General features: G+C 31.5%; 1 protein-coding gene across 2 annotated transcripts; it reads left to right on the forward strand.

The window, feature by feature from the left end:
- The first annotated feature begins 1,147 nt into the window (after window positions 1–1,147).
- Window positions 1,148–15,194, forward strand: LOC118199561 (U1-hexatoxin-Iw1e-like). 2 transcript variants are annotated; one of them, XM_085818634.1, is made up of 4 exons: window positions 1,198–1,302; window positions 7,682–7,796; window positions 11,111–11,223; window positions 14,937–15,194. In XM_085818634.1, the coding sequence occupies exons 1-4, from the start codon at window positions 1,252–1,254 to the stop codon at window positions 14,970–14,972; spliced, it is 315 nt and encodes a 104-aa protein (XP_085674760.1). In that variant the 5' UTR covers window positions 1,198–1,251; the 3' UTR covers window positions 14,973–15,194. The 2 variants fall into 2 exon arrangements, 1 of the variants encoding a protein (XP_085674760.1); XR_004759962.2 differs by lacking the exon at window positions 7,682–7,796 and having other exon boundaries at window positions 1,148–1,302; window positions 14,937–15,033.
- The last annotated feature ends 10,244 nt before the right edge of the window (window positions 15,195–25,438 follow it).

The following is a 25,438-nucleotide window of genomic DNA, read 5'->3' on the forward strand; positions in this document are numbered from 1 at the left end:
TTAAAATAAATTCAGCTAAAAACACTTTAGATCAAAAACAAAATTTTTTTTTCAGTGGTTGGCAGTAAAATACATTTTATATTTATAAGTAAATAAAAAAAATTATGAATCTTAATACAGTAATGGAAGAGGAAATAGAAGTAAAATATATACTTCAACATGAATATACAATATATAACTTTACTTTATTTCTCATCTCTTTTGGACAAAATATCAGAATGATACTAATAACTCTTTATTTGTTCCCCCACACAATTTTCTCACTTTTTTTCCAAATAGTGCTTTCGATATTTTACAGCAGTTTTAGCTCATAATAAACTTGGCTGCCAGTAAATGAACCTATTTAATGGGGCTTTCATGACGAATTGTTTGAAGTTTAATACAAGACTCTCATTTTAAGTGTTGATGCAGCTTTTGAGTTTTTATTTATTTATTTATTTATTTCTCATATATTTTTTTTTACATTGAAAAAAACTTTTATTTGCCTTTCAGTATTCAAATACTTCTTCTTCTCATCTTTTTAGCTTAAATGTAATTTGAAGTAAATACAGGTTATATTTAAACTATTTGGAGATTTTCTTCGGCGTTAAATGAAGATCTGGCATATTCATTTATAAAGACATTTCACAAAACTTTTACACTAAATATATCTTGAGAATTAATTGCAGACCTAAACTCCTGAACTCTTTAATTTCATATATAAGAGATGGAGAATACACGAGGTTGGAACATATGATGCAAAGTAAAGTGCATTTTGTTATGAAATTATTGAATGTTGGTAATGCATTTATATGTGTAATTTATCACCCAAACTTTACTACATTTTCATATGAACACCGCACTGTATATGGCATTCTCTTCGCGCAGATATGAACGGCATAACTAATGAAATTATGCAATGAGATGTAATTTACGACTATCGTTAAAACCCATCGATATGTTTTTTTAAATACATTGCAATATATAAGTTGTACATAACTGAAATTTCATTTTTGAATTTGAAGATACTCCATATTTGTAATTTATTAGAATTTTAAATTCATCTGGTAGTAATCCCCATATCTTAACGATTTGAATTAATCTTTAACATAACATATGGGAAGGTAAATGAACGCGATAAGAAACCGATTTGCAGCTGTTGTTTCATGAAATACTGCTTGCTGGTATTATCAGTCAGTTTCATGGATGTGAATTCAGAATTAGTTGGAAAAAGTAATAGAAATACCTAGGAGCATCAGATTGTTAAGAAGTATGAGAATATCTTTACTAAGTTTTGTACTCATGTTCATTGCGATGCAAACAGTAAGTGTTTTGAACCACATTCAAAGAAATTAAAACAGTATTTTATGCATTTTTATGTTTTAAATTTTATGCCTATTTTAGGTGTTTTTTGTTTGTTTGTTCCACTTTAATTGATGTAGTTTTTATTGGGATCAAAATCTTTATTTTCTGGATAATCAAAACGATAATCAAAATATTTGCAAAGATTAATTATTTTTCCTTGATTTATTTTTACAGTTTAAAAACATGCTTTAAAATATTTTAGCTAAATTCAAGTTCTTTAATTAATAAATTAATTAAAAAGCAGTTTTCATAAGTTAAAGTCTTCCTGGTTCTACGAGGATGAGTTAGAAATTATTTGTTAAGTGGGACAATTCATATTTTGCATTAAATGCTTAACTTTTCCAGACAGAGGATCATGCGAAAGTCAGGCATTAGATCAGCTGTATTAATCTCTATATATTATATCATATTTAATTTTATAATGGTTCGAGAATAAGCCATAGAAAATTTCTATCCTTCTCGCAGAATAACTATTGAAAGAGAATAATCGGCAGCTTTAATTAGTTTAAACATTCCTCTCACACGAAATATATTTTACCTAAATAAGGAATAAACTTGAGATGTGTTTTAAAGCGTTTCACACAATTTCAGAAGGTAATGGCTACGCATTAATTGCTAAGACGCACTGAATTTAATACAAAATTTACATTTAACGGCAATGAATAGTTTATATGTGTTTATGAACCGCAATATTCTGCATGCCATTTCGTGAGTTGTTTTTATTCAGAGAGATGAAAATTTTTTTGAAGTTTTAAATCACATATATGCTGTGGCTAAGAAATTTAATAGAAATTCCTATACTTCTCTTTCAGCTTTTTGGTAAAACTCTAAAACCTATTAAGAAAAGTAACAAAAATTTAAGCACATATCTCATCACATACTTAAAGGAACATGCCAAAGTTTGCGAATATAGGTTGTAAAGGAAGTCAGAAGTGTATTGATAAATAAGCACTATTTATAGCACCTATTGACGCTGAAGATTAAAACGTACGTACATAAGGGCTCAAGAGCGGCCCAAGTGGCAAAGTCGCAGAACACTAGTAGTTCGATACGGGTCCGAATCTCGACGGACAGGATGGCTGCATGGCCGCTTTCGTAGTTTTCCTTATGCAGAACGGGGATACGAATCAATTTTACTTAAAATGTCTTCCATGAAGGCATTCCCCCGCTTAGGCAGATAATCCTCGAATCTTTTGCTGTAATCATTCAAACCAGTATTTAGGAAGAAAGAAATAACTTTAAGACATTTTTGTTGTTGTGGTTTATATGACTTGTCTAAATTAATGAAAAGAAGTCCATGAAATTTATCATGGGAAGGAGCGCAAGATTACATGTGTCGGTTGCACTGGCCTTGAGCACCATATAGGCGGCAGTCGACTATGTCAGGCTCCCCCCCAATTTTTACGAACAGCACCCAGGGGATGGATCCGTGAGCCTTCAACTCTTTTTCCTCTACCACCAAACCACTCGAGATGACTTTCGGTTCGCCGTGTATTTTGAGAACACCATGCCGCATAGACGCTATGCATTTACATACATCCATGTCTTCTGTGGGACTCAAAGCCGAACCCAACGAAAGATTCAGAAGCCAAGCTTTCTAACCCACTTGGTCTAACGATTGAGCGGTTTATAGATATTGAAGCCATTTATAGGATGAAATATTCTTTCATATACTATATAATGATTAAATGCAGCTCAAGTATTTATACATTATTATTATTGTTAAGTGCACATAGTTAATGGAATAACCTTAATTTCGAGAAAATATAATAATGATATTTTACCATACAAAACTGTGTTTTACTTTGAACCAGAATTTCGAAATATCATCTGGTGAGACTTAAAATGATCGGTTCTCAGAAAATATATATAAAGCGGGAAATATTCAGGTTAGGTTAAGCACACCAGAAATACAACAAAACAGTGGTGTTTAATGACTTGCCCCATTGTTGGATGTCTTAGTATGAATAGATAAAAAACGAAAAGTCATACCTTTTTATTGTCAGTACCAATCAAATAAGTAGTATAGTCCAAATAGAAATGAAAGAAATTTTCTATTGCCAAAATGAGGGCAGAGTATCCTAAAAATAATCTTACTGCTCATCTTTGTCTTGTTCCTGTGATGCAAATTCATTTTTCATGTGACAGTCACTATGATGAGTGTATAATACAAACGAAGAACAGTGAAAATGATGTAAAACAGAAACGTCCTTTAAAGTAGCTTGAAAAATCACATTTGAGAATCACAGATAATTGTAGTTTGCGTAAAAATGATATATTACACAAATTACACACTGAACATTTAAATTTTATTCCAACATATAAAGCTAACTAATAAGTAATGAAATAAGAGCGAACAGTTTGATTGAAAGAATAGATCGGAAAATTTGTGAAATTCTGAGCATGTGTTTCCGGTAGAAATGCTTAAGGGATAGCATTCTGAAGAAGTTCCCATTAGAGAAGTCCTTTCTAAAGGAAATTAGCTTATAATAGCATTGCAAATGAAGAAAACACGAAAAATGTCAATGCATCATTCTGGATCGCCAAAATTGGAACCCAGATTAGAACTACCAATATCCAATCGTCTTAACTACATGGACACTACTAGAGTAAAGACACTGAAGTAAAGCTATACAAACGTACACCAAATATTTTTTAAAACTTATTATATGCTCTGCCCTTAGGTAATACATGGAGAGTAAGGGATTTCCCGTAGAGGAAACTGGCTCGTACCCGTGCCACACACGAGCAAAAACACGAAAATGTTTATGCAGCCAGCCCTTTCGCGGGGACTCGAACCCTGGATTGAGCTACCAGTGTTTAACGGCTTTTACCGCTTGGTCCCTGGTAGGCCTGGTACTGTCAGAAATTCTGGTATTCAAAATTTAATATTTGTTATTTTTCCCTGCCATCGAGACGTAACCATCCCATAATTTTTACTGATTACTCTTGCTGAATTTTTAAAATCAGCTGTATATATTTTTTTATATAAATTTAATGTTCTAAGTTTGAGAACCTTTGTTTTCACATATTTCGCCTATTTGTAAATCCCATATGAATACTCGCTCTATAATTACTTAAAGATCTTAATTTTTATATGCAGTATTTTTCATTCCAATGCAAATTATATTAATTGAATTAAAATCAATACATGTACATGAAAACATCCTATTTTAACATATACATAAATAGAATACTTTTTAGACCAAGCAATTACGATAGGTTTAAAAATTAAAGACCGCCCAAACATTGTAATTTCATTTAAAAATTCCACGCCACGACCGCAACAAAACGCGCATACGTGGACAATACTTTTAAAAAATCAGCACCATTTTAAGGCAACACGTTGAAATCTTTCACACAAAGAAGTATTTTAATTTTCTTCACAGACTGGGATATCATCCTGCTGATTATTAAACACTAGACCCTCGTTACCTGTAACAAGGTAGAAGGGTCAACTTCTCGGAACCTAAATATACTATAATTTTCTATTATAATTAGTTTAATAATTAACCTTAAAAATTTAATATACAGAATATGAATTCATATATTTAAAACAAGCTGCATCAGCATATAAAATAGCAATATCAAACGATAAGTGAAAAATTGTTTTGATATGGTTCCGTCATACAGTGACGCCACCTGTTTAAGGAGCATTGCTTTCGATAAAATGACGAATACTGCTAAACAAAAGTTTTTCTTGAGTTTGACAGCAAACATGTTTTTATATGAACAAAACTTGTACAATTCGTAATTAGGAAAATATTGGCGTAATAGTAGATTATTACTAGACTGAGTGCGAACATCGACAATATAAATTTTTACTTAAAAGAAAGTCGTGGGATTGGATATGATGAAGGTATGAGAAGCGTCGGTAAGCTTATTAACAGTTTAAATGGTTTCCAGTTATTCGAAAAATTTTAAAGGAAAACAGAAAAAAATATTTTTTATATGTTTGAAATTGCATTTTATTGCATAATAACAGTACGAAAGAAAAGGAACTGAGAGCTTCAATTTGACATAGAACAAATTCTGCATGAAGGTACACTATCAGATTATAAAAGCCGTGGATGTCCTTCCCATATTGATGTACCGAGTAGGTTGGGAACATTTTGCAGAAAATGTTCTTGAAACTAAACTAAAAAATGAAAATACACTAAAAGGTGCAATGCGTGCTATAAAAGGCAGAATGCCCCCTGAACCTGGCAAAATTAAATCATACCACAAAAAGTTAAAAGAAAGATTCAATCAGGAAATTTTATGCTGAGAATTTTTTATTAGACTACTGGCACGTAACATTTGCAGCAAGTGTTTCCCCAAAGCGAAGTGACAACGGATTTTATTTTTCATGGTTATCACTTTTTCATAGTGAAAAAAAGAACGCTTCTCTTCGAGTTGTTAATAGCGTTTAATTTAGAAATTAATTTATAGTAATTTAATTAAAATAAAAATTACAATAAAAAGGAAAATAACACTAATCTTTTTGAAAATATATGTAAATTGTAAATTACAAAAACTTGAATATAGTTTCGTGTCATACTTTGTTGCCTTAAAATTGATACTTCAAGATCGTAACGCCCCTAACTTCTCACTTGCGATTGAAATGTGTGTTTTCCCGCACGGAGAAAACACACAGAGAAAATAAGAAGATTTTAGCAATTTAGAGGATTTTACCATTTTCCTGAGAAGCCATTACCACGGCTTCGAAGCAGCTAAAAGAGAGAATAATAAATTTCCAGAAATACTACTAATAAATTTCCAGAAAATGAAGAAAAGGCTTTTCTGTTATTAACAGGATCTAAATTATTTTGTTCAGCTAAAGCTTATAGGTTTTAAGTTATTAGTACATTATGAATTAGAAGAAAATTTAAATGCTTCGGAAAAAGATAAATAAACTAAGTTTTATCATTAAATTTTAAACAGTGGTTTTAAAATTTGAATATAACGTTAGTTATATTCAAATAAATAATGCTAGTTATCTAGGAAATCAAAAATGGTTTAAATTAGTCACATTATTTAAACTCGGGGTTAGACTATCCGTTCTATATTCCTTATGCATTTCAAGTTAAACTATTTAATCCAGTATGCATGCAGATGCATATCAGTTAGGCTTAAATTACCAAGTGAAAATTTTAAAAAATCTCATTTCTAGACGTAAGAGAAACATACCAAAGTTAAACAAAAACGATCTTCTGTTTATAGTATATTTTAACCAAGACTCAGGTTTCAAGGGCAAAAGGCGTAAGTCTCTCATCATCAGGAGAAAAAGACACTGCACAGAAGGAAGCTGTATGTATACCAAAAGCCAAACAGTAAAAAGAACAGGGAAGTGTCACCATTTATCTACAGAAATATTAAGAAAACGTGAAAAATTAAGTTTATAGCATTTTAAACAGTTAGTAGCATTATTCTCCTGATGATGAGGGACCAGCATCTATTGCCCTCGAAGTCGATAGAGTCTTGGTTAAAATATACGACAATCAGAGACTTGTTGCTTTGCCTTAATCTTACGAATATGTTTAAGAATTTCTTTCTAATCAATTTAAGTTAAACTGAGTGGGCAGAGATAATTATAGTAGACATAATTTAATGCAAAACACAATTGAAAGTTGCGCAAGAATATGTCAGTAAAATTTCTATAATACTCCTATGTTCAAATAGTTCGCAGTTGTAAGGCCATACTATTTGAAATGCCAAAATTACTACCTAGTAACCTTTGAAGTAACATCTATTAGACCACACATATTTGCTTCAGCACTTCTGACATTCCTGAAAACGCTGGTAGAAGGACATGTTTTATATATCTCCCTCTGTATATCATTTGGGATGAATTGAATGTTTCGAAAATATATTCAGCGGAATTGAGCGAATATTTCTGCGAACCGTAGAACGACCTCGATAAGAGAGAATAAGGTGGATGAGGTGTGACAAAAACATCTTTCTGATCAAAGAAATTGAAACTTCCTTGCTGAAAAAGCGACATCCTGCAGAAATATTTAAAGATGCTTTAATTCCGCTGGCACTATAGCACAAATTATGTTGTACGACGTAATATTATGTCGTACATTTCTTCTATAGAGAAAAGGCTAACGCTCTCTGACAGCCAAATTATATTACAGATAGTTTTCCTCGGAATACATGACTTTTCCTTGAACCTTTTGAACGGAAAAGCATAACCGAATTGAGATTAATATCTACAAAACTTACATTTTTGCTAAACTCCCAGTCAGAAACTTTTTATTAATAGATAACTTGTTTAGCTTAAAAAAAAAAGTTAAAAATATAAGTAATAATGGAAAAGAAACTTTACTTTCTTTTGCTGGTGCTCGCAAAGCAGTTTGCACAGAAGCTGTGTCAAACAGAAGATGACTGTGACTGGGATCAATGCTGCATTGATGCCCAAACAAGAATACCTGGATTTAATGGAATATGTAGGAATCCGACTCAGAAAGGTATTTCCAATTAAGTTAAATGATTATAGCAAAGTTTATTCAAAAATATGTTGCATAAAATAATTTCATTTCAATGCTTGTAAAAAAAGGTTTATATTTCCTACGTAAAACGGCTGGTCGATTCTTGTCAAAAGCTATGTAAAACCTTTAATCTATTTCCTATAAATGAAGTTATGATGCAAAAAGTTAGTATAGTAAAATTTAGTAACGGAAATCTGGTAGTCAATTGCATATGCTAGCTACTAAATAAAATTTTAATTTCCTTTATTTAGATTAAATTAAAGAAAATAATGACGCTAATAAACCAAATTCTGATTGCCTATCAAATAAAGAGCCGAAAAAATGTTCTACTGCAGATTCTATTATCGTCGGAACTAACTGATGGTTTTTAGTTTCTCGTAGAAGGTATTTATCCCACTTTCCTAGCGTGCCTTCGTGGTGTAGTGGTTCTGCAGGCTGGGCCGGTATTCCAGAGTTCCGTGGTTCGATTCCCGGCGAAGGCGTTCGCTATTTTCCATCTTACCTGTTTCAAAAAAATCCTAATGTCTCTATAGTGTAGCCCGAACTAAAAGGGTGTTGGATGAGGTTTCTCCACACCCAGGATTTGGCGATTGGGTTCCCTGAAAACCCCAGTCGGCCTTTAAAAAAGGGAGTATATAAGATATTTCTCTTACTTTTTTAGCATGCCTTCGTGATGTAGTGGTTCTGCACGCTGGGCCGGTATTCCAGAGATCTGGTTCTATTCCCGGCGAAGGCGTTTGCTATATTTTTCATCTTGCCTGTTTCAAAAAAAAATCCTAATGTCTCTGCACTCGAATAAAAATTTCATTTGAATAAATATAGAGAATTTATAAACCTTTAATAAAGAAAACTTAATTTGGAATTGATTGAAATGAGTTTTTAGTTTTCTAGTACTGTGTAAACAAGATAACTGCAAAATAAAATTCTTTAGAGAAATTTTTACTGCACATACTTTTATTTAGGTAAGCAAAAATAAATAAATTTATTTTGTGATGATAGAAGTGAATTGATTTTGAGTATACTTGTATTTAGAGTAAATTGAATATTATGAGATACATCCAGAATTTTATAAGAAAAACTTTAAATGTAAACAGATGTAACTCAATCTTTAAATGTAAACATATGTATTATCAACGTGCTATTAGAAAAAGAAAAGAAAAATTCAGTACTTTTCCTGTTTGCTGATAGGAAACGGATCTAAATACAAATGTATAATTTATGTTATGTCCGTAATGAATCCGATATATTTAGAACTAAAGGATAAGTTGCTATAAAAATTTCTATTTAATAACTTAGGAATCTTAGGGTAGATTTGTGATATCGCTATAATGATGCACAGATGTATAAAAAATGACATATTAAAAAACTACATAATTACCTCTATCCCGCTTGGCCCAAAATAAGTTTTATTTTAAAATTGAATTATACGATCAGAGCTCCTGAATTTTTCATTAATACTAAAATCTGTAAGAGCAGAAGTTTCATAATTTTTGCATACCTTTCTTATGTAGGACTGTTTGTGTTCTCATAGCAAACAGCATGTATACATAGAGATACATAGCAAACGTTTGCATATATAGTATTTAAATATATGCAAAGTAAAATACATAAAATTCTTACTTTGATTTTTAATAGTCCCTAAAGTGATCATTGCCCTATCTAAAAATAGTAAAGTGCTTCTTATAAATCTTCTTGAAGTATGCCATTTTGAAATTCATAGCTATTATATGATTCTTACACAATGCAAATGGGTAATGTACTTGCATAACGGAAAATGTGGAACTGAAAACTTTGAAAATGTGGAACTGAACTGAATATTTCGAAAATATATTCAGAGGAATTGAGCTAATATTTCTGTTAATTGTAGAACGACCTCGATAAGAGAGAATAAGGTGGATGAGGTGTGACAAGAACATCTTTCTGATCAAAGAAATTGGAGCTTCCTTGCTAAAAAAGCGACATCCTGCAGAAATATTTAAAGATGCTTTATTTCCGCTGATACTATAGCACAAATTAATATTAAAAATAGTATTAAAATTGGGAATATGATTTAATATAACATCAGTAATATAATCTTGCCCTTCTCCCTCTTACCTCTGCATAGATAACCTTTTCTTTACTTTCCAACAAAATTAAACAATGTAAAAGTTCTGGGTTGCCATTCTGTCAACAGTAAATATTTATGTTTCAAATTTAATCAGGAAACTCAGCGATCTTATATTAGAAGAGAAGCCGAAGAGAAAAAAACGACTGTCTTAACTTCTCATAATAACAGAAATTATATTAACATACAATCTCCTTCAGTACGAACACCAAATATGACTATGTAAAATTACATGAAAACTCTCAGTTTCTCGCCTGCCAGACCTTTCGGCAATGGCTTGATAGCAAAAACATTTTTCAATTTTCTAACATCTAACAAAAGCGCTGTAAGTATATACAGGTCAGCCGTCTATACAGTAAAGCAGGCATTTCAAACTGAGATTTTCAAAAGGGACAAATAACAATCAGTGTACATTAACGCCGGCCTCAAGAAGAAAAAGCCATTTTTATATTTAATGATGCAATGAATGAAAAAATAAGTAAATATAAAAAATTTTACCTAATACTGTAGCTTAAAAAAAGAAAAGAAAAGAAAGAAAACAGAAGGAAAATCAGGAAATCCGGATAGTAGACGGATACCTCTTTTTTCTTTCCAGACAGCTGACATCTTTTTGTTACAGCAAGCTTTTGGTTTCCTGGAGGCATTTTACTCGAGCTAACAATTTTCAGAACATAGATCAGGTTAATTATGTTAATATGGTTGAATATTATTAGGGAATTTTTCCTGTTCATAAAGCAGAACAGCAGTTCACACTGGTACGTACTAACCGAACAGGGAAACCACGTACAAAGCAAATTTGCGCCGTTCTGGGAACCCAAAGGCACGTATTTGTAAAATTCGGGAACACCACTTACTTACTGACTTTTTGTTTCAGAGTTGAGTATCATTAAACTTACGTTAACTCCATCTGTAAATGGGCTGGCACATTATCAAAGTCGGTTAAAAATAGTTTTATAAACAGACTGCCTTAAAATGTCTTTTTTAGACTCCAGGTTGTATACACGTTTCGATATTCGGCGGAATTCTAGCTTTTAATTAATAAATTATAAATACACATTTTACTATTTTCTCAAAGTGGTTCGCAGGAAAATGAGTTAAGGCAGCGAGACTTGCCTATAGTAAAGTAAGGCGAAGTAAATACATTATTAATCTGTGTCAACTTACATTTCTTTTCATTGTAACTTTAAAGGGGATCTGTGCAATCCTGATCCTAATGATGTGACTGGTGAAGGCCGATATCGAATCGCTTGTCCATGTGCTGAAGGCCTTCGTTGTCAGAATGCTCAAAATACAGGTCGAGAAGTAAGTGCATTCATTGTAAATTCGGTAGCTTTTTATACAAAATTGAGATTTAATTTAATGTGATGGATAATTTAAAAAGTGTTATTAATAAACAATTCAAGCTTTTTCTTTCAAAAGTTTTAAAAGAAGTGACAGGAAAGTATAGCATAGTTTAAAATGTTCATGTAATCTTTGATCGACAAGGTTACGAAGGAAAAAAAGGAAGTGATAAAGGAAAATAAATTCGACTTTTGTTTTCAACTTATGATTTAGGAAAGAGCTGTGAAAGTAACAAATATTTAACTCCTTATAACTGGTTAAAGTAAAAAACAAGGTTAAAAGAAAAGAGAGAAAACACTTTTAAAATGAAGTTACTAAGATTTAAAAAAAACATTTTTTTTAGCTCTAAACTTTTATACAATGATGAAATTTAAGAAATGTGGGAAAGACAATAAATGAATACATTATCAATATTTAAAAAAATGCGCAGAAAATTAAAGCATTTTCTAAAATAGTAAACAATTTTCTTATTTTTTAAAATTATTTTTGCTTATTATTAACATGAGTTTAATTATTCTATTACGGCGCTTATCTAAGCGATTATAAGACTTCTCAAATATTAAATTTTTCTCGAATGCTGAATACATCCACAAATTTCAGGTCACTGTCTTAAGATTTGTAAGTATATATTCTTAACTGTTTGATCGATTTTTCATATTTAAATAATCTTAACATTACTTTCATTTAGAATTTATAAGAAAAATTTATTGAAGAGTAATCACATTTCAGAATCCAGATAAGAACTGTATAGGTATATTTTAATTATCAGTTTAGCGAAACGTTTGACATAGCTTTGGAAGTTAGTCTGCTGGTCGTTACCTTTCAATAATAACAAAAAAAAAAAAAAATCGGAGTCGAATGATTCTTTTATTAAGTTTAAAAATATACTAATTAACTAAGATCTACTTATGTACTACATTATAAATTATCCAGTTGGTAACCATTGAAATAAAAAATTTTATCTCGTATAACGACGTCAACTATTAGAACCGTGTAATGTTTTAAATGCATCTTTCAGTTTAAGGTATCCGACTTCCTTCGACACCTAAATTTTGGAAAATAGTAGAAATAAATCTGTTATTGGTGTTATTTAACAGAATACTATTTAAAATGATACAGACGGGTAATAAATATATTACAAAGTATCATTTTTCTTACATTTTGGGTTAAAACATGTTAAATTTCAGGATTACTTGATATATTCTCACAAAAATATTTATCAATATTTTACTTTTATTCCTGTCAGGAAACGAAAAGAAATGGACTAAATTCTAAGTGGTAAAGTAAAATGTCTGTTAAATATACTTGTTTGAGTACATACACTAGCTATTTTTCGAGAAATTTCCCTTTTTTTCATTTGTAAGGTATTTATGCTAAGTCACAGTTATTTTATATGCAGAATCTTTACCGTCACTTCTCCCTTTCCGGTTTTCTGCCAGAATGCAAATTTTAGCTCCCGTGTATTTAAGCGAGAATTTGAGAGTGTTTTAACCAAAGCGTGTTCCATCTGCTGAAGGCCACGTTACTAGTTGATATTCTAAGATAGCATTCCTGTCTACGGTGTTGTTTTATTTTTGTAGTTTGTGCTGTCATGCCGGTGTAAATTAGAGCCAACGTGTTCGTTAAATATCTCTGCATAGCCTTTATTTTAGCAGATATCTCTGCATAGCCTAATTTCTACCCAGATATAGTTTAATATGAATTAATTTTGATTTCTAGCCATAAATACTGGCTGAGATTGAAAGCACAAGGAGTGCCTTTTGTTTAGTTTGTTTGAATTCTTAATGAAAGAGTCTTTTACACCCTTATCACGTTTCCATTTGTTTATCTAGACATAGTGATAAGTCGCTTAGATCTAAACAGAGTATTAGTGCATTTTACCATAACAAGTGAAGCTTTACACATTTACAAAATTGTCTGAAAAAATTTCAGATACGCATATAAATCTAAATTTTTAGTCCAGTTAATTTATAATATTTCATAGAACATATGCAAAAAGTTTCAGAAAATTGCTACAATAATATTTTAAGTTAAAACTTATTTTCATAAGAAATATTGAAAAAAAAATCAATTAAAAAAAGGTTTAATGTAATGCAAACACGAAAGAAGGGAAAGAAAATTCTGCCAGCATGAAAATTAAATGGTAAAACTAATCTTATTTCCGACTATTTAATAACAAATGAAAAGGTTGAAAATCATCTTTTAAAACATCACCAAAAGTATTCAAATGAAAAAAATCTCATTCTAAAGTCATGTAATGTATCTTTAGACATCAGTTTCCGGGTTTTTAAACAGAAACTTCTGGTTTACGGCGTAGAACAAGAACAGCCACAGTTCTGCTTCTAAAGATCAGAGAGACAAAATAAAAGTAGTTTTGAGAAGCTTAATGTATAAGCTTAAAAATGCAGTCATAAAAGTCTTTTGAAAAATGCCATCAAAATTGACATTTGGAACGTAGTCGGGTACCTTAAATATTTGTATGAAGTAATGCTAATTTTATTACGTTATATTTATTTCTCTTCTTGAAAATTAATTAATATATTTGCTTACTCTTTTTTTAATTTTTATTTCATTATTTATTTGAAAGGGGGCAATGCTGGTGCAAATTTTTTAGCATAATTATTAAAATGCAAAATTTCACAAATGATTCCCGACGACCACGTGAATTTTTATTTTATTTTAGCGATAAAATTAATAATATTTTCACCTGCATTATGTTACATAGAAAATGTAAGACAACTTTATTTATTGATAAACAATTATTTACTGATGTATAGAATACGTTTTCTAAGTTTATTACTGACATTAAACTTTATTTGCAAAAATTTGACTATAAAGTATTACGAAACCTATTTCTTTCATCAGATTGATCCTTTACAATTTTCTTTCAATCAGTAATCTTTTATCTTATCAATATTTTGTTTTGCTGTTACGGAGCTCCTAGGTATCAAACACAAAACAGGTGGCCTACTGTTTAATCATTACAAGATTAATTTTGTAAAAATATCATTATTAGCCTAAAGGCGCGATAGCCTAGAAAGGCTATTAATCTCAAAACGACATTTTGTTATGATTCACTGTAAACGCAAATCACTTTTGAAGTTCTTGACACCAAATATTATCCCCCTGTATTATATATAAAGAAACTAATTAATGAAGAATTTCCATTAAATGTATGTATGTTTCTCAAACTGTGAAAAAACGACGGTACATAAAGTCATCAAATTTTGAATAACGTAATCCTCACTCGAACATGAGACCCGAAAATTAAATTTTGAATTTCCACTTGTTTTATTATCCGTTTCACATTTTGTAAAACTTAAATGAATTTCTGATTAACATACTCAACTATTTTAGAGAGAGCAATGGCAATACTGAACGAAAAAGAAAACATTTTTATCTTAAGTGCACGAGACTGTCTATTGGAAATTCTAAAGATACGCTGTTTTTAAATATTTTGTGATAATGCTATTGAATCGAATTTTAAGTGATTTTCGAAGGTGGTGGAGCAAAAAACATGATATTTAATAAATAAAGGTAACACTCAAAACATTAAAAAATGTCCCTTTGGGTGTAATATAAAATTTGAAAGCTTTTGTAATTTTTTTCTTCGTTTTAAAAATTAATTAAATTTATGTTTGTACTTTTAATACCTTTTTTCTTATCTTTTACAGGACAAAGGACGTAGTACTTTTGAATGCCAACCATAAGAAGATTCTACTGGAGTTCCATTGTAAAAGATTAAAATAAAATGCTAAAAAATTACAATAACGATTGTTTTAAAATAAGTAATCTTGAATTATCAGAAAAAGGAAATTAATATTATTGTCTTTTAAATATTAATAATTTATAACAAAAACATTAACTGCTATAAATGTTAATAGTTTCCAAAAACAAATTTACGGTTGTTAAATAAAAAGCTTCAAAACTTACTGGCAGATTTTAGCATGGATGTTTGTAATTATTTATCTCCTCTTCTTGTGAATATAATATCCGTGGCCTATTGTAATGCACTCTAGGCAACAGTCTCGATGATGAGACAGCTAAATCACTGATGTCTTAGGCGAGTTCTGATGAATGCTTATTCAGCAAATGGCTAGCTGTTGGATTTAATTATATGGGAATTTTATGGGAAAATCCATTTTCGTATTTGAACCAGAATGATGCATTAAAGGACGAATTAAAATGTTCCATGGCTTTGCGTCTACTCAGCCGTTTTAAAAAAAAAATTTAACAAAACTGCCCAGTTAACAAATAATTAGGTAAAGATACCCAGGCTTCTTATCTCACCGCTGCTAGTAAACCTGCACTGTACTACTGCTAGTAAAAATCTTGTTTATAGAGGTGCGGAGGTCCCTTACAGCCATCTTTACGTTATTGCCTCATCTGCAACCATCATAGATTTTTCAGACTTCTTTAGCACATTAAAGATGAAATAGTTCCCAGTCAGAAATCCATATAAAAAGATATTTCTCTCACTTGAAGTGAAGTAGTAATTTTCTATTTCATTTCCCCAGCAATATAAAGAAATGCAGTATCACGCAGTAAGTTGATGACATCTTTACAGTGGTTATAGAAATGTTTCAGTTTGAAATGACATGTTATCAACATGTACCAAGGCCTCATATTATACCTTTGTACAGCTCCCTCAGCACAACAAAGGTATCTCCACTTTGGTTCGTTTTGGACGCGCAACCAATACTTACATGGGAATCGAATGCATACCCTGGATTTAGAATTGGCTGTCAACTTCTGTTCACCACCATACCATGGAGAGAGACCACTTTATTCATCGTACATCAGACTACGGCGCTTCCGATCAAAAATTTTCTACTCAGCTTTGTGCGTAGCTAAAAAAGTAAAGGACACTGCTATATCATTGCATTGTGTTGCTTCAGCATTATTTTGAACCAAATTGGACCCAAAAATTATTTTACTTATAATAAAAAATCTGATGTGTACACCACATGACGTCCTTGTACGGAATATAAAATTATACGCATTTTTTCTTGCATTTCGTTTAAACTTATTGGATTGAATTAAACCTACTTCGCCGACAGAGCATAAACCAGAATAGAATAAATGCATTCTTTAAAATTCACTTTATTTGTTTACCATAGCGACACTCTGGCGCTAGGTTCACTTAACAGTATTATATTTCGTTCATATTATAACTCAGAATGAAAAAAATTGATATCATTTAAAGAATTATCTAATCGTTGCCACATGTTCTATTTAAATACTATAATAAAGCTAGAACGAACGTATAAAAGAAATTAAGCAAACAAAACAAAAAAGAAACAGTTTTCACAGACGATTGAGTATTTCTCATTCAATTAATTCAGTTCTCACTTCGCGAGAAGGCAAAAATACATAAAAACTCAAAATATCTATATTAAAAATTACGAAGTAAATCTTAAACACTTATTTCCTCGAAAAAATTCCAGACAGGATTAAGCATGATTTAATTCGCAATAATAAATGAAGGCGTTATCTTTGTGAAGCTACGTTTCTCTAGATTGGCAACAAATCCACTACTCTGCTGTTTCAAATGTAAACAAGCAATGGCCGCCATCAAAAAAATTATTAGGCTTAGCGGCACTTAAACAACTTTAAAATTGTTGATAATTCTAAAAATATTGCATACAGATTTACTAAAGGCATAAAAACCTCAACCGAAAGATAAGAACAACATAATTCAATAATTTTAAAGCAAAAAATGCCCAAGTTACAAACATATAAGAGTAAAGAAACTGAGATCACTGAGCCGGGCAACAGAGTGGATATATATATAAATATATTTATATACGTTTGGCGCGGCCGACTGCAACCAAAATACGAGGTGCACATCTACATGTTATAGTAGTCCTATATACAAAATTTCAACGTTCTGAGGCTACTCGTTTTTGAGTTATGCGAGATACGTACGTACGTACGTACATACGTTCGTTCAGACGCCACGAAAAATTCTCTTCAGAATTCATTTTAAAGTAGTTTTATAATTTATTTGGAGGAAAAGAGTCTTTTATTCTGTCCTTACGTACAGATATCACGCAAATACATCGTTAAATTGCTTTCGGAAGTGGTCAGAATGGATATTTTCGTTGAAATATGCTGCCTGAAACTTTTCGCGATTACAATACTTCTTTTTTACTTCGTACAAGGAAGTAAAAAAGAGTATTAATGATACCGAGATGTAAATTTACTTCCTATTTTTGTTACCGGTAATGTAACTGCTGAAAGTAAGTATATTGTATTTACTCTGATATATAAGCATCATATATTATCTGATTTTTATCTTAAACACACTGAATTCTCAATGCCAGTTATATAAACAAAAAAAAATTCACAATTTAAAGGTATTTTACATGCAGTCAATTTAAACAACAAAAGCCGTAAGTGCGATATTTTGAACATATTTCCTGGCGAATTTTGCTGAGATTTACTCATTATTCATGCTCATTATTTAATTATGATTTGGCGTTAATACGCTTAGTGTTTATCAATGAGTAAGGCTTAAATAACGAATAAAAACAATCGTTGCTAGCTCTGAGAAACAAATTCTTCTGTGGTCTATAAATAGTTTAATATATGTAAATGTCATAATATTAGATTATACACTATTTTGAGGGAAAAAAAATACGTGCATTCTTAAAAAAGAGTATCTGTTTTTACATGTATCATAAGAAACCTGTTCTATGTTGTAAATATTTTCCCATCTTTTTCGCGAATGAAAGGCGCGCATTGAAAGTTCGCATCTAAAATGGACCTTACTCTTCATCACATTGATGACTACTCATAAATACAGTGTCACGTGATCGCACATCAACATGCAAGCGGTTATAAAGTGCTTTTTTCGAAGTCTTACGCCCATGCAATGAATGCGCGTGCGCATTTACATCCCAAACGCCCCTCGAAGACGGTGTCTTTTAGAATTACACGCTTTCCAGTCTTTACATCTGTCTGTTGCGGTTTGCTGTTATTACTGAGCAGACTCAAAAGGATGGGGTTGTCGTTGGACGGATTCACAGCTTGGCGACTCTTAATATCGCCAAAACGGCGCCAATGTCTCGATCATTTAAGGATTTAAATTTTTTTACGTTTGATGCGTTTGATTAAATGTAATTCATCAGACATTTGACATTTTTTATTAGGAAATATTAATTTCGCAGTAGGGTGAGCTAAAGTATAGCATAATACTGAGTGATAAAATTATTCGATCGTGATTTGATTGTGAGTTTTTATTGTTTAAAAAATCACTGTAAAAATTGATTTCAACGAAACTATGTATAAAATGTATATGTTAACATTTTTTTGGTATATATAGGTACACACACATATATATATATGTGTGTTTGTGTTTATGTGTGTATATTTACGTCTTTTATTGCGTAGTCGTCAAGTAGAGCGATGTTTGATTATAACTTCATTAAATGCAGAATTAATTATCGTAATTTTAATTAAACTGAGACGAAGTCCAAATACTTTTCTAGAGGTATTTGTAAACTACATTTCTTTCCAAAGACAAACTGTTGGTGTACTTCTAAATACACACTATTGTTCCTAGTTACAATTTTAATTAGCCTATTCATTAACTTAAAAACATTTCTTCATATTTTCATCCTTTTCCATTATTCTTCGCATATTCATATTTTATATATTATCGGCACTTAAAAAAGGCGGACCAATTTTTTTTTTTCTTCTTGCTTTGATTTCTGTGTATCTATACAAAAACAGAAAGGGGAAGAGACTTTTTTTTTCAATTGGAAGGCACTTAGCTGACTTAGGCTTTGCCATTACTAAGACAGGAATTGAAGAAGAACTTAATAGTTGGGCCACCGTTGCTTCCTATGAAGGGGCATGCCTTCTCCAGGTTTCGAACCCGTCCCTTCATTATCGCAGTAGGCTTTCCTAACCACCACACTGGCTGAGCGACAAGGGAAAGAGAATGGAAGAGAGAACAAGAAAGAGATGCAGGGAGGGAAAGATTAGCGGGAGGGAACAAGTCTTTTCTGACTTATAAGAAACTAAGTAGGAGAAAGTTTTAACTGTATAAAAAGTAGGAGTGGGAACCAGTTAAAATTTTAAATCGCGTAATCATAAGATTTTAATCTGTTAAATGATTGATTAACTGGATTTCTTCTCGGAAAAGTGTCTATTAAAATAAGCTAATACATACAAGGATGAAAAATGTATAGTAATATGAAATATTACTAATACAACTATGTTGTTTATAAACACACCAATATAAGGTATGTGCAATATTGCTGTGCTTATAAATCCGCAGCTATAGTAATAAAAAAAAAAGAAAGTTAAAACTGGTGTAAAAGAGATCGAAATTACTGCTTAAAGATTAAATATGTAGAATTAGGTAATTTCGATGTCAGGAAATTGAAGAAATCCGTAAGGCCCTCGCTAGGAGGATTCGATCTCCGGACCTCTCAAATATGCGTCGAGCGTGCTTCTAATTACACCACGAAAGCCTTAGGAAAAGAAAATTTCTTATATAATCCCCCTTTTAAAGGGCAACTGGGGATTAGGGAACCCAATCGCCAGATCCTGTGGTGACGAATTATCATCCGCTGCCTTTCAGTTCGGGCGCCACTTGTACCGTCTTACAGAATTTTTAGGAGCCAGAAAAGGTGAGAAATAGGCATATCACGACATAAAATCATTATATTCTTAATTGAGTAATACTTAAATGCATCTGTATTTATTTAATAAAAAATTCATTTTTGTAATTTTCTCCATTTTATTACGATTTCAAACATTTAAATATATCCACAGATATTTTTCGATTTCCGTACTTGGCTTCGATCAGCAAAACGATAGCTCTTTCACATGCAGTAATGCTGCAGGCTTTAATGACACCCTTTTTTACATGGGCAACTTTTCATGTTTTAGTACCTGAAATTGGTATTTGTAATAAAAACTTAAACGCTTTAAAAATGAACTTCATCAATTCATTCTTAAAGCATTTAAGTGATGCAAATAGTTTTATTACCAGTGGAAAGCATTTTAGTGCTTGAAGTTTCATTAGCATCAAAAAATAATTTCTTCTAGTTTCGTTCATGTACTTTATTAAAAATCGTTTCTAAAATTTTTCTTTCAATTTATACCTCTAACAGAGATCAGATATCACATTATTTCATATATGTTATAAGGTATCTTTCCCACCGTCTTAACATGCCTTCGTGGAGTAGTGGTAAGCACGCTCAGCGCGTATTCGAGAAGTTCGAGTCCCGGCGAAGTCATTGCTCATTTCACATGTACTCTTGCTTAAAAAAAAACAACAACCTAATATAGCTACCGTGCTACCCGAACTAAAAAAGGTGGGGGACCATGATTCTCCAGCATCGAAATTTGGCGATTGGGTTCCCTAAACCCAGGTCGCCCTTTAAAAGGGTAAGTATATAAAGTATTTCTCCCGCCTTCTTAGCATGCCATCGTGGTGTAGTGGTCAGCACGCTTGGCGCGTATTCGAGAGGTCCGAGGTTCTAGTCCCGGCTAGGGCGTTGGTCATTTTTCATGTCTCTATGCTTAAAAAAATAAGCTAATGTCTCTACAATGTAATATATTATAACGGTTTGAGTTTTGAGTCTGAGGCTGCAGATTTCTCGTATATTTTAAAAAATACTTAAAATAAAAAGGCTAGGTTGAAAAGTATTTATTCACATCATCGGCAAACAAGACTTAAAATGGCACACATCAATGCTAAGAGTATCGTTTCAGTCCAAGTCCATACCTTTAATAGATAGTTTGAGAAATATTTCTGGAGAAGTAAAACCTGTATTTTTTTAAAACTTATAAAAATTAGATTACTCAAGGAAGCATTTAATCCACCAGTAAAATTTTAATTCTTCAATTGGCTGGATATCTTATTAATTGGTCTACTCTCAGTACACACTAATAATTGCCATTGTAGAAAATATGATTAAATGGACATACTGAATGCAGAAAATGAAAGTTTATTATGATCCTGCAGAGGAAAAACAATCTTGATATGGAAGAAGAAGAAATTAACTGTCCTATAAAATGAATCTAGCTTTCCTTTTAATTGACATTAACGTTACTACAAATTAAAATTTTGCTATTTGTCAAATCTCAAATTATCAGGCATCTTCTGCATTTAAGAATCTAAAGAATTTATGCTTTAAATAAAGCATAATCTATGGCTATTTATATTAGAAGAGGAAATATTAGCGCATTAGTTGTTTTTAATTTTATTCATATCAATTTATAATTTATTCTAGGGTAGAAAAATAAACATTTCTTTTAAGATTTCATCACTTTTTACAAATAAAGTTTCAATAATAAAAACTATCTATTTTAAAAACACATGTTGATTCAAAAATATTTTAACTTTATAAACTAAAGAAAAAAAAAAAACCTGATGTGTACACCACATAACTTCCTTGTACAGAATATTTTTTCCCGCAGTTCACTTATTTCCTCGAATTTCATTAGAGATATATTTCTCATTCAATTAATTCAGTTCTCACTTCGCGACAAAGCAAAAATGCATAAAAACTCAAAATACCTATATTAAAAATTGAAAGATATAGAAAAACACAAAGCACCAAATGCAATTAAAACAAATGAAAGAAATTTACAATTAAAATTACAGTTTCTACGTGAAAACACTACGCATTCATCCATATTTCTACGCATTCAGCCAGCGGGCAAGAAGGCAAGGTTTTCGGTGCACAAAACTGAAAGTTTACATTTGCTCACACTCGGCAAAAAGACATTGAAGGCCTAGAAACTGAATTTGTTGTGGACGGTATGTTAAGTCAATATATGAGATGATTTAGTAACTTAAATAATAATTCCAGAGTGGATTAAGCGTAATCGAATTCTCAGTAATAGAAGACGTTACTTTGTTGTTGCGGAGCTTAGTTTCGCTAGATTGGCAACTAATCCACTATTTTGCTAAGTTTCAAATATAAGCAAATATTGTTGCTATGGTAAAAAAAAAAATTAGGCTTAGCCGCATTTACACAACTTTTAAATTGTTGATAATCCTACAAGTATGACACGCAGGTTAACAAAAGGCATAAAAACCTTAACCCGAAGATAAGAATAACATAATGCAATCATTTTTAAAGCACAAAATGCACAATTTATCAACATATAAGAATAAAAAATCTGAGCTCACAGAGCCGAGTAACAGAGTGGACATATACATATATACTTTCGGTGCTGCCGATTGCCACCAAAAACGGAAGTGCACAATTAAATGCTATAGCAGTCCTATATACAAAATGTCTATGTTCTGAGGCAGCTCGTTTTTGAGTTATGCGAGATACATACATACGTACGTATGTACAGACTCAAAAAATCTCTTCTGAATCCATTTTAAATGAATTTTATAATTCGTGGGGAAAAGGAGTCCCTTATTCTGTCCTTAGGTACAGATGTCACGCAAAAACATCTTTAATTTGCATTCGATAGAGGTCAAAATGGATACTTTCGTTGAAATGTGGTACCCGAAATTTTTTATGATTACAATACTTCCTTTACTTCATACAAGGCAGTAAAATTCAACACTATAGAAAATACACTATTCACTATCTACGCTAACTGTATATTTAGATTGAATACATATACCACAATATTTTCCCGTGCATATTTTCACATACATAACAGTGATAACAAGCACGTGAGGAGCAAATGATAAGCACATAACGTATCTATGATACGATAAACCTTTGTGGTAACCATAAATTGTTTTTCAATATTGTTCAATCTAGTAAAAATATGATGTATAGCACGTTTTCTGTTTCCCTCATATTGCGCTAAAATTGATCTTGAACCAACCTTTATAACCACTTTACATAATAATATTCATGACTTGACACTTGTGTTAGCATTATTTTATTTCAACAAATTTGAAGTGAATGAAGCTTTCAATCGAAACAAATTATGCAGCATTAAGATATTTAAGCGTAAATAAAAACAAATTCTAAATGCATGGTTAAACACAAATTAATTAGCGAATGTTACGATTCAGTGTATGTAAACGAAAATAAATCTACTTTACATAGTGTTTATGGATGAGATAACGGATATCCATCAGTTTACGTGATCAACATATTTAATAGAGAATAAAGTTTCTAAAAATAATCCCTATAAAATCACCAAATCATAAATTCAAAGTTTTGCGCGTTGATGTATAACCTGATATTAACATGTTGATTGAAATTACGAAGAGAATAACTTTAGCTTCGCTGTATATAATTACAGACTTCGTAAGCACGTAATGCGCAGCATACAATGCTCGCTTCGCAAGCATACAATACTTCGCTTAATTATTCTCGGTTCAGCGATCTACAAAATAATGGAATAGGAATAATATTTGAGAATTTAAGCTAAGCTTGAAACAAGATACATCTTTGGAATTTCCTTGATTAAATACTACTCCAACTATTCTTCTCTCTCAACACTCTGTATTTAGTGAAACAGAAGGATAAAAATCTTGTTTGGAAGATCATTCTTAACAAAATATTATTTATTATTTAATTAAACTGAAGCATTTGCACTAGTGGAGAAATAGATAGACACGAATGAAATGGGAATCTAGGTTATAACGCGATTTTTTAAAATTCTTTAGTAAGCAAGACTAGATTAGTACATAATGTGCTTCATAACAGTCGATTTAATATTCAAAAATTAACCTTAAATTATTTAAGGTAAATTATAAGTATTAAATCTCTATTTGTTTCGAAAATTAAAAGTAATAAAGATTTGTTGATATTTTTAATATTTTCCCCCATGTTTAATATAAATAAAAATCAGAAATTCTTCCATTAAAGCATTCTATCCCATAGATAAATAGCTTTGACGCTTTCCATAGTCAGCGAAACAAAAAATAAGAGCATTGTAATGTACAAAACGCTCACACAAGTTGAACGGGCCTAATACGATAAAATACTGCAACTCGAATATGACCAGGTAAAGCCATCTTATGCCTCTCATATCCGATTGTAAGCAAAAAAAATTGACCTGATGCTTTTTCTTTGCTTTTATAGAACTTCGATGGAAAATAGGATTTTTTTTTTAAATTCTTGAAAGTGCGCATGAGAATAAATAACAAAGCATTTTTCCATTTCTATGTCATCTCTTCAGGGTAAATTAAACTGTTGGAATTCCTTACTTTGATAAATAACATAAATGAGAAAAATTTATTATAAATACTCACTGCTGTAGCCTATAGTACTATTTATTTATTTAATTTTGATAATGTCTTAGTGTGCATAGTTTATTTATTAAGTTTCACAGTATTTACAGCTAAAACACATAACATTATCAGGGTGTCCTGTTTACGTCGCAATATTCTGGGACATACTGAGAACATCCTAAGTATCTTGATTCTCAGATGTCTTGAAGAATTCGACATTTACAATTCTGCAGATGTCTTTTTAAGTCGCTATGTCCCGGGGTACGCAAACAACGTCCTGAATATATTGATTCTGAGATGTCTCAATAACTTTGGCATTGCCGATATCCGTACTGCACCTTGCGGAGGATTTCCTTAGTCAAACATTCTGAACATGTTCATATTAAGTTCATATTAAGTTCTAGTTTTTGAAAATCTAAAGATTTTCAAATTTACTCAAAGATGTCCTCGGGAATTCCGATAGGTTGAATTGATCACTAAATATCTTACTTTTAACCTTAATTGGAAAACCGGAAATTTTAGAATAGTGAATCAGTATCAGCTGTGCGCTGGCATACTAAATTTACTGAACCAATGTGGGAAATTCTCTCACCTTGTTATAGTCTCGTCGCCTGATGCCAAGCATACAGTGACAAAGGCAAAGCTCCAAGCTATTCATTCTGTCTTTTTTTCCTTTAGCGACACTAGCGCACTGAAGAGACACAATCAGCATCTTTATGTCTCTATAAGCATCGTATTTGAACTTAATACATAATTAAAACTCACGGGAAGCATATAATTCGCGGACGCATGAAATTGCTTCGAAGGCCACGATTTTGAGACCACTGACCTGAAAGTCACTGAAGAGTCGAAGGTAAGAAGAAAGTGTCTATCTGTTGTTGGTCATACATCATATTTCAACACTCGAGATAATTTACTAACCGAGTCTGGTGCCGAAACATCTCATGTCTAATGCTCTTCTTCCTACACTATTAACCTGTTCGACAAGATTTTAAA

Source organism: Stegodyphus dumicola, chromosome 6, assembly GCF_044657685.1.
Source record: "Stegodyphus dumicola isolate Sdum_Otavi_A_Nest chromosome 6, ASM4465768v1".
NCBI lineage: Eukaryota > Metazoa > Arthropoda > Arachnida > Araneae > Eresidae > Stegodyphus > Stegodyphus dumicola.

Excerpts from the sequence above, each read along its gene's own strand:
- LOC118199561 (XM_085818634.1), top strand. The coding sequence starts at position 1,252 with ATGAGAATATCTTTACTAAGTTTTGTACTCATGTTCATTGCGATGCAA. Across the intron at positions 7,797-11,110 it reads TAGGAATCCGACTCAGAAAG|GGGATCTGTGCAATCCTGAT; the intron begins GTATTTCCAATT and ends GTAACTTTAAAG. Across the intron at positions 11,224-14,936 it reads CTCAAAATACAGGTCGAGAA|GACAAAGGACGTAGTACTTT; the intron begins GTAAGTGCATTC and ends TATCTTTTACAG.